The following is a 10,442-nucleotide window of genomic DNA, read 5'->3' as shown; positions in this document are numbered from 1 at the left end:
ACAAAAGAGAAGAAGTTGTAGAGCAAGTTCCAAGGGCTTGGCTGTGCTATTACTGCACTTTGAAAGAGGATATTAGAGGGGGTGAGAGGAGACAATGAGTAAGATTATGAGAGCCAAGCATGTGCAACTCAAGCTTCCATAGCTTGGCTCTGCTGTTACACTCTGTAAAAGGAGGTTGGACAAGGTAGAAGGATGAAGTAAGGAAATGTAAGTGAGGATCAAACTTCCATAGCTTCTGAGAGGAGGTTGCAGATCAAGCTTCCATAGCTAAGCTTTGCTATTACACTCTGTAAAAGGAGGTTGGACAAGGTAGAAGGATGAAGTAAGGAAATGTAAGTGAGGATCAAACTTCCATAGCTTCTGATGAGAGGAGGTTGCAGATCAAGCTTCCATAGCTAAGCTCTGTTGTTACACTCTATAAAAGGAGGTTGGACAAGGTAGAAGGATGAAGTAAGGAAATGTAAGTGAGGATCAAACTTCCATAGCTTCTAAGAGGAGGTTGCAGATCAAGCTTCCATACTATAGATCTAGGTTTTTGAGTGAAGAGAGAGGTAGATCAAGAGGTAGATAGCTAAAAGAAGTAGTCTAGAGAGTGAAAAACGCCCTGCTATGAGAAAGGGGGAAGAGAGAGCGTTTTGGAGGGAACATGGGAGAGAGGGATAGTGGAAAGTGAAGGGGAATGTGCATTGAATGCAAGATAATGATAGGAGCTTGTTTTTGGGCCTCTATCACTTTAGAGACCTTACTTAATGATAGCTGCAGACTGCAGCTATCCTTTTCTATAAAAAATAGAGGAAAAATTCATATACGTATAAATTTTTTGAGTTTTAGGTGATTTTAAAAATTAAAAAAGAGCCTATTTAGCCTATTATTCTAAGTTTGACCACTACCTTCTAGGCTCTTACAAACCATTGGTTTCAGTCCACATGTAATCTTCCTATTTGTCTATTTCTTAATCACCTGATGGTTCCTGAGACTACCCTCTTCTATTGAAATTAGTGGGTGTTCATGGAATATTAAGGGAATTAAAGATAAAAAGAAGAGTGTTATTTTTTTGAGTTTGATTAAGGATTGGGATCTGTCTATTTTAGCCATTTAGGAACATAAGCTTTTTGGGTCTAAAGTTTTGAGAAAAGACAAGCTGAAGGATTGGATTGTTTTTTATGGGGGGGAATGGTAGGTTTACTGGTGTCATGACTATTGTTAAAAATAGCTTATGCCTAGTATCATAGCCAATCATCCTAGATGCTGTTGGATCTTGCTTAGACAGAAGTTTGAGATGAAGGATCTGGGGGAGCTCAGATATCTCTTGGACATTGAAGTCATTAGGTCACCACATGGTATTGGATTACTGTAGAGACAGTATAGCTTAGACATGTTGTCCAAGTATGGTATGACAGGCTATAAGCCTATCTCAGTGTGCCAGTGGATCAAAATGGCAAGTTGAGTACAGATTCAGGAGAGATTTTGGAGGATCCTACTATGTATAGGCACATAGTAGGGAGCTTGATCTACATGACGATCACCAGGCCAGATTTGAGCTATGCTGTTGGGTTGGTGAGTCAATTTATGGAGGTTCCACGGAAGCCGCATTTTAATGCATTGACACGCATACTGAGATATGTGAGGTCTACTTTGCATTGTGAAATATTTTATGAAACTGGGACAGAGATATGTGTACATGTGTACACATATGCTGATTGGGCTGGTAGTATCTCAGATAGAAGATCTACTAGTGGCTTCATGTTTTCTTTGGGGAGTGCTCCTGTGACTTGGAGTAGCAAGAAGCAGCTATCCAGTATAGAGGCCAAGTACAAAGGAGTTGCTATGGCAGCATGTGAGGTAGCTTGGTTGAGAAAGCTACTTGCAGATTTGGGTCTATCAGTGGTGGATAGACAAGTTGTCTTTTTCTGTGACAACATTAGTAGTATACAGTTGGCCAGGAATCCATTTTTTCATGCCTGCTTGTACGAAGCATATAGAGGTCCACTACCATTTTGTCAGAGAGAAGGTCTTGACAGGAGACGTTGACCTTGTTTATTTCAGCACATAAGATCAGGTCGCTGACATCTTCACCAAAGCATTGGGTACAAAGAAGCTCCACAGATTCAGGGCTTTGCTTGGTGTACATGAGATGGAGTTGAGCTCGAGGGGGAGTGTTGAGATATCGAGCTCATCTAGTGAGGCAGTGGACACTGATGACCCGCCTGGGGGATAGGCCCCACACTTACACCACTGGCATGGTTGGTGAGATCATGGGTGATATGCGGCCGGTGGGATGACAGGCTGTGTGACAGCCATTCTAGAGACTGGCATAGTTATAGCACCAGCTCATTTAGTTGGGTTCACACTATAGAGAACCCTAGTATGTATTTGGTTGAGTACCTTTTCATATGTGTGTACTCTTATCTTTGTATATGGTGTGTTGAGTGTTGAGTGAAGAAGAAGAAGATTTTCAGCCTCTCACCTTGTGTGTTCTCTATTAGGGTTTTGTGAGTGTGTGTGTGTGCTTACAAGAGCTCAAGCTCTCTTCTCCCTTGCATCTTTTCATATATTACCTCTCAACCCTTCCCATTTCTTCTTTTCATGGCAGCCCATCAGCACAATGTTCTCCCCACACTTATCCCTTTGTTTCTCTACCATATTGAAGTCCCCCATGAGAATGCAATGCCCTTGGCAGTTTAAGTTAGCTATCCATTCCCTTATCCCACTCCTTACCTTGTACTTGTGAGATCCATATAAGTTAATTATCAAAATCTTCTCTCCTTCCAACACAATCTCTACTATTAAAATCCTCTGGCGGCCTGGTGATCGTCGTGTAGATCAAGCTCCCTACTACTATGCGCCTACACATAGTAGGATCCTCCAAAATCTCTCATGAATCTACACTCAACTTGCCATTTTGATCCAATGGCACTGAGATAGGCTTATAGCCTGCATACCATACCTGAACAACATGTCCAAGCCATATTGTCTCTGCAGCAAGAATCCAATACCATGTGGTGACCTAATCACCTCAATGCCCAAGAAATATCTGAGTTCCCCCAGATCCTTCATCTCAAACTTCTGTCTAAGCAAGATCTTTACATCAAAGATCTCTGTATCATGGTCCCCCGTAATGATCAAGTCATCTACATAGATGACAACAAGCACAACCCCTCTATCACCGTGTCTGCATTGGCTACATGAAAGCCAATAGTAGATATTGAGAAATCTTGTCAGACCATGCTCTTGGTACTTGTTTTAAGCCATACAAGGCTTTCTTCAACTTGCAAACATGCTCGGGGTGACTCACATCCTCATAACTAGGTGGCTGCGGCATATACACCTCTTCCTGCACATCCCCATGCAAGAATGCATTCTTTACATCCGTCTGATGTAAAGACCATTGCTTTGACGTTGCCACTGCTATCACAACTCTCACTGTTGCCATCTTGGCAACTGGGCTGAAAGTTTCCTCATAATCAATGCCATATGTCTATGCATATCCTTGGCTACCAATCTAGCCTTGTACCTCCTTATGCTTCCATCACTGTTATGTTTTACTTTATACACCCACTTACATCCAATGGCTTTCTTGCCTTCAGGAAATTGCACTAAATCCCAAGTCTCATTTCCATATAGTGCATCCATCTCCTCATCCATAGCTTTCTGCCAACACAAATTTCCAACAGCCTCATCAATGCATGTGGACTCTACAGCCTGCACAACCTTTGCCATGTATGCATAGTGATGTGCCACATAACCATCATAGATAAACCTGTGCATAGTATTCTTTACTCTCCTAGATGTTCGCAGCATTGCATTCATGGCTTCCATAGTCTTCTTTACACCAGGTGTTCTCATAGCTGGTATCCCAAGCTCCTCATCAAGGCTCATCTCTAAGCCACTAGACTCTCCATCAACATCAGAATGCCGTCCTACAGAAATGTCAGACATACTTTAGGGGCTCAACCACTTTCTCTCTTTGCCTTTATGTGATGTACTAATCACATTTGCAGGACTGGTATTATAACGTAGCCTGCCACTCCATGGTCTATCAAAACTGAACCACTAGATGAGCACTCTCCTGGTCCACTTAAAGACTATGATTACTGACTTGCATTCTATGTGCAACCACATTTCCACTCACATCAGCCCCAATAGCTTCTTTTTTAGCACCATACTAGCTGCTCATCTCATCAAAAACAACATCCCTGCTTACCCTCAACTCACGTGTAGTAGGATTGTAACACCTGTATCCCTTTTTCTCAAGGGAATATCCAATAAACACACATTTTTAAGCTTTTGGATCCAGCTTAGTTCTCAACTCATCTGGCACATGCACATATGCAATGCATCCAAAGACTTTCAAATGAGACAAATCAGGTTTTTTGCTAGTAAACCTTTCCTCTGGAGTTACATCATGTATGGCTATAGTTGGAGTCCTATTCATGATGTAAACTGCTGTAGGAACAACCCACCTATAGCTATGCGGCATATTCTTCTCTTCCATCAATGCTCACGCAATCTCACCAATGTGCCTATTTTTTCGCTCAGCAACTCCGTTTTGCTGTGGAGTGTATCTGCATGTAAACTGCCTCTGAATACCATTCTTCTTCAAAAATTTAGAGAACTCATTGGAGAAGTACTCTTCCCCTCCATCTGACCTTAGGCACTTTACATATTTCCCTGTTTGCCATAACTCTGAAATTATGAAAGTGAGTACCTCACCCTTCTCCTTTATGAAGTATACCCACACTTTCCTTGTGTGGTCATCAATAAATGTCACATAATACCTACAGCCTCCCATAGACATGGTCTTTGTAGGACCCCATACATCTGAATGCACAATATCTAGTGCATTTCTGCTCACATATCTGTTACGTGGAAATACATGCTTTGTTTGCTTTTCATATTGGCATGCTTCACATATTCTCTACATACCTTCAACTTTAAACTTTGGCAGCACTATCACGATTCCTTTAGTCTGCATAGACTTTATTCTCTGCACATTCACATGTCCAACACTTATCTCAAATGCCTGTGTCTGCAACAATTCCTAAACCATTTGCAAACATCGCAGCACCACTCACTTCAGGCATGTTTACATTCAACGTAAACATTTTGTCCACTCTATTGCTGCCTTTTGCAACCAACCTGCACTTATCTTTAAAGTCTTCAACATAACTGTTAAAACCCTAAGATCTCTCTAGATAATTGTTATGCATAAACATGCATAAATCAAGCATAAACTCAACCACCCAACCCACCCCGAGCCCAAGGGATGCAGACATGAATTATAAATGAAATACATCATACCTCTACCTTGATGTCCCATACCATCAAGAGGTATAACTCTAATCCAATAGCATGTAGCTATAGTGTGAAATGGTAGATGAGTAGATATGAACCTCTACACAAGAGAGCATATCATAGCCTTAGTCTCATAAGCCCAAGCCTCCAAGCCTCTAAGCCTCCAAGCCCCCTTGAGTGTATCCCATGCCCCTATTATATAGGAGGGCCCTCAAGTGACTCTTGCCTTTCCATTTCCCATGTGCGACCCTTGGATGCCTGACCCTAACCTTAACCCTTAAGGTTAGTCCTAACCCATGCTCCACTAGAGCTTGTTCCCATGCTCCCATGCTCACAAGCCTAATGTGGGTTAGCCTCCTAGTATATGCACACATAATGTGCATATAACATAGCACACATAATGTACATATAACATACTTCCCCTCTCTCAAAACATTCAATTTGCACTCAATGAAAAGAAGGAGAACTGCGCTGAACAATCTCAAACAACCGACTCCCAAGTTGAATTCCCTATCTTTCCATCTAATTTTAACCTCAGGGATTAGTCAACTACAAACATTCCTTTCCTTGAATTCAAGAACCTTATCAGGTTCATGTGGAACATAGGATAATTCTTTGACTTCAATGAGTTCTTGAGGAGTAACTGTGTTATCCTCACCTCCCAGTTTCCCTTTCAACAATCTATCGATATGAAAGACTAGATGAACTCTAATAATTGGAGGTAGTTTTAGTTCTTATACAACCGTGATGTATAACTCAAAATGGATCACAATATCTAGGAGATAAATTCGAGCATTTTTCCATTGTTAAAGTCTGAGAATCTTTAGGAACATTAAAATAAACCAGTGCTACTGGTTCAAAAGACCGAGATGAGTGTCACCTATCAGCATAAAACCGTGCCCTATCATGAGCACTTCTGATAGAATCCCGAGCTTCGGTCAGCATTTCGTACATATCACGCAAGGAATCCCTCGATGCATCAAGATCGATGACCTTAAGATTGACATCAATGGTGCCCTGGGTTGATACCCATACATAAGTATACACGGACTAAAACCAATAGCTATATATTTAAAACTGTTATAGGCAAATTTCATCATTAAAATATTTCCTAATATGATGATTATCTAGAGACATATGCACGAAGCATATGTCTCTAGATAATATTTCCTAATATGATGATTATTTAGAGATATATGCACGAAGCATATACTCTACAATCTGATTCATACACTCTGTTTGCCCATCAGACTGCGGATGATCAGAGCAATTCACATTCAAAGTAACTTTCTCGTTGTAAACCATTCAGAGTAAAGTAGGAAAACATGGCATTATAACAGCAGAAACTAGGGATTCATCAGTGCCCTGACATACCCACATCTGCATATGGAATAATCGACGTCCCGAGTTACCCATATCAACATAGAGAGTCATCAACGTCTCGATGAGTCACATATGTCCATGCGTAAACAATAAGGTTGACTATATAAATCACCTAGAGTACGAAACTAGAGAAAGAAATGCCAACAAAGGATGAATCCAAATTTTCTTATCCGAATACAACAAGATAAACTTGTTTGAACTCTTTAAAAAAAAGATTTCAACAAGTGAAAATGCCGACGAGATTACCCTCATCAAAACATGCAGGATATCGATAAAAGAATTTTATCTAGAGAATGCCCACAATATAACTTCTAGTGAATTTAGAAAATAAGATTGTCTTTGAATATTGAGGTCAACATGCTAAGTGATGTAAGCAAAGCAACAATCTTGAGCCCGCCCATAAGATAATATATGTGAGGGATCACTAGCATCCCATACCACCATGATACCACCCATACATACCTTAACAATTTGAAAACTCCCTAGTATGCTGTCTAGGAAATATGAATAAAATCCTGTATAAAAGGAATAAGATGACCTTATCCAGACTTTCACATACTAAAACCTGTCTCTATATACTTGAGACTACATCAAAGAATAACTCCTTCTGAATACATCATTAGAAAGAAATTGAATTATTGGCGCTTTTCTAATAATAACTACCCAAAACACAATAAAGTTAGGATAAAAAAATAACTCACCTAGATATATAAGCGACTAGGTATACGAGTTGGAATATATACAAGAGTATAAAAAATATACTCCAAAATTATATGCAAAAAACGAAGGCAAATGCTACCTTCAAAGCACATGTAATTATTCAAAAGATCAAAAGATCCTTATAAAACCATAGATAAAAGCATAGAAGCTCCTCCAATCCATAAAGACCATAGTTGATCATAAAAATCAATGCAAACTGTCTAATGGACATTAATCATGCCAAAAGAAGCATTAAAATTGGTGGCCAACTCATCAATTCGGAGTATATGAACATTGTGTCGTTCAAGTAAAACTCCAAAGTAAGTAAGTTAAACACATGTGTGTAGCACTCAATAAAAAACCCCTAAACACAAGTGATCTAGGCAGAACCTGATGAGTCCATATAAAACTTGGAAAACATCCAATAAATCCACCAAAACAAACCGATCAACTTGTCTTTGTTAACGACGACTCTGTGTTCTACACTTTTGTACTTAGCGTTGGTCATGATCTACACACACAGAGGATTAGAAGCGCGCTTCTATTTATTTACAAGTAAGAGCTGGTACAAGAGACAGGAGGGGGTACCTCGATCTGGTCTCCTATATTGACGAATGCGTTGGGGATGGTTTGACGGCCACCCAGAAGTCGCCCTTGCGGACTTGGAGTCCGGGGATGGCATCAGGCAGGAGGAGGGTGAGGCTCTGTTGAGGTCGGAGTGGGCGCTCTGTGTCCGAACACAATGCTAGGATCGGGACACAGAGGGTAGAAGTTGCACACCAGAACCTGGCGCTCCAGCCCTGGCAGTGCTCCGCTTCGCACGTGCTCCTTGCTCAGTCCGAGACTTTCGAAGATTTCCTGGTAGAGAAGTGCGGCGAGCTTCTTGATACTCGAGAAGCTCCTCTGTGCAGGTGCATGTCATGCGTGTGATACGATTAGGGCCTTGGCAGCATAGCTAGAATATACAGTGCAGAAATTGGGTATACGTACTCATGACCTCCGAGGCGATGGGAAAACCGTCGTAGACTCCTACCCGCCACCTAATGAGACGAGCGTGTCCTTCCAATCGTGCATGGCACCCGTGCCAGTTGCAAAGGTAACACCGCAATGGGCGTCGCTGAAGGGCAACTGGCTTTTCGCCTCCATGGGGAGTTCGTAAAAGCGGCGAACAACCTGCAAAATCTTGTCTGCATCTATCCCATGATTGATCACCTGACAAGAAGAAAAATGATCAGCAGTCGACATTGTACTTGGGAAAGAGAATCAACAGCTACCAGCTAATTGACCGTCTCATTACCTGAAAGAAACCCCACTCCTCGGATGCACGACCAATCTGGTCGACGATGTCCGCCCACCTCTCGGGCTTCTCTGCCTCTCGGATGCACGACCAATCGGGATCTCCAGATCGTTATTGTCAGTACAGCTACGGACAGGGCGCTCGTCTGCAGGCCTCACGTAGGATTCGAGTACCTCCGTCAAGCTGGCGTCTAACATTGCTTTCACGCCACTCGCATGAGTAGCTGGAGCGACGGTAGCGGGAACCATTGTGGGTGGATGGAGGGAGAGAAACAAGTAGGGAAAGCTACATTGCCCAATTATAATGGAGAGACATTTATGTATGCACGTTATCGTAACAATCCCACCAGCTCTATACCGGGTTGCACCGATCGCGTGAGCTTTAGTTAATAATGATGTTGTGCTTGCCGTCAAAAATCTCATTCTCATTTTTTATGGCAAGTGCATACTGCCATGCTGTTCGACACTACATAAAACATTCAAAATAAGGCACAAACGTGCAGATGCTGGTGAAAAAAAGAAACCAACTTGGCACCTTCTCGACGTCACTGTTTATTTTTGAAGTATGAGAAAGAATCGAGTATTGCTTTTGAAGTGACATGAAAAAAAATTATCCTTGACATGGAAGGGTGAAAAATTTTGAACTTTGCACATAAGGGCATGTAGCTATTAATTTGTTGCTTTCTTAGATACACATTACACATTAATTAGTTCTTTTTTTGAAGACATTTGTTGATAGCTTATTGAGAAAGCTGATGAAGCTTTATAGCAGAACCATGGTGATCAATAAAAACAAACTTCATAAGCAAAGGGATTGTAATACGCTAATCTTATAGTGGGTGATTGGATATATTGTTACCATAATAGGTCAATGACTTAACAATTTCATTTCATTTGTAAATGTTTTATGGAGGAACTTGAAAGATAACCTTTATATTGGCTCTCTCTTGAAGGGAAAAGAAAAAAAATATGCCCTTTAGACTGAAAGACAAATTTGAAAGAGTCCTTGTAAAAAAAAAAGGATACCCTACTTGCAAAAATAAACACTACTTCTCGTGACTCTATGTGGATAGTAACAAAGCACATATTTATTGGACCCATGGGTTTAATGGGCCCATTGCACATGTCAATGGCTAGTAATCGTCTCGCAGATGCTGTCTCATATGGTTGAAATTTGGAGGCCTCTCGTTTGAAGGCGATTGAACATCTATTTCAATATGTTGACACTTTGTTGAAACCCATTAAGAAATGTTGGAGTTATGCATAAGCCTAAACTTGCCCACTCCAATGCTTCGCCTAGAGGTCACTACAAGAGAACGAAGGCCATCGCCATCGCGACAACTACCCTTGTAATAGTGAGAAAAAGTAATGAGAGTAGTGATATCCTAGCACCGATCGTGTGGCTATACATGCGGCTACCACCAATATGAATGTGTCGTATATGTATAGCTGTCTGCACAAAAAAAAACCCACGTGAATATAGCCACATTGACTGGAGAAAAATGGATCCTCCTGCCTAGGCATCGATGCATTGTAGTGCCCTCATTGCATGACCTACATACCTTCCCTTCTTCATCTTATTTCATGTTCTTACTTCCTTGCTCCTCCACAAGTATATCCTTCTATTTCCAATTAAGTCTCTCATGCTGTTCGATAAGCATACTGCTCTCTTCCACAAGCATAGTGCTCTCAATCACAAGGTATGTGTCTCCTCTCTTCTATGTTTTTCAATCAAAATGTTTATATTTTCTATGCTCTTCTCCATTCCT

General features: G+C 41.1%; 1 protein-coding gene across 1 annotated transcript; it reads right to left on the bottom strand.

The window, feature by feature from the left end:
- Positions 1–8,406: 8,406 nt before the first annotated feature.
- On the bottom strand, positions 8,407–8,922 carry LOC147605403 (putative 2-oxoglutarate-dependent dioxygenase SLC1). The gene is made up of 2 exons (XM_086793317.1): positions 8,686–8,922; positions 8,407–8,589 (listed from the first exon to the last, which is right to left on the bottom strand). Exons 1-2 carry the CDS (start codon positions 8,920–8,922, stop codon positions 8,407–8,409), a joined length of 420 nt encoding a protein of 139 aa, XP_086649443.1.
- Positions 8,923–10,442: the final 1,520 nt, after the last annotated feature.

This window comes from Cibotium barometz, chromosome 59, assembly GCF_041138505.1.
Source record: "Cibotium barometz isolate CiBa-2024 chromosome 59, ASM4113850v1, whole genome shotgun sequence".
NCBI classification, from domain to species: Eukaryota; Viridiplantae; Streptophyta; class Polypodiopsida; order Cyatheales; family Cibotiaceae; genus Cibotium; species Cibotium barometz.
This window is presented reverse-complemented; position numbering and strand designations above follow the sequence as displayed.

What these genes read in the sequence shown, in the direction of transcription:
- LOC147605403 (XM_086793317.1), bottom strand. Translation starts at nt 8,922, where the DNA reads ATGGTTCCCGCTACCGTCGCTCCAGCTACTCATGCGAGTGGCGTGAAA. An exon ending in TCGTGCATCCGAGGAGTGGG is followed by an intron (nt 8,590 to 8,685) that starts GTTTCTTTCAGG and finishes TCTTCTTGTCAG; the next exon opens with GTGATCAATCATGGGATAGA.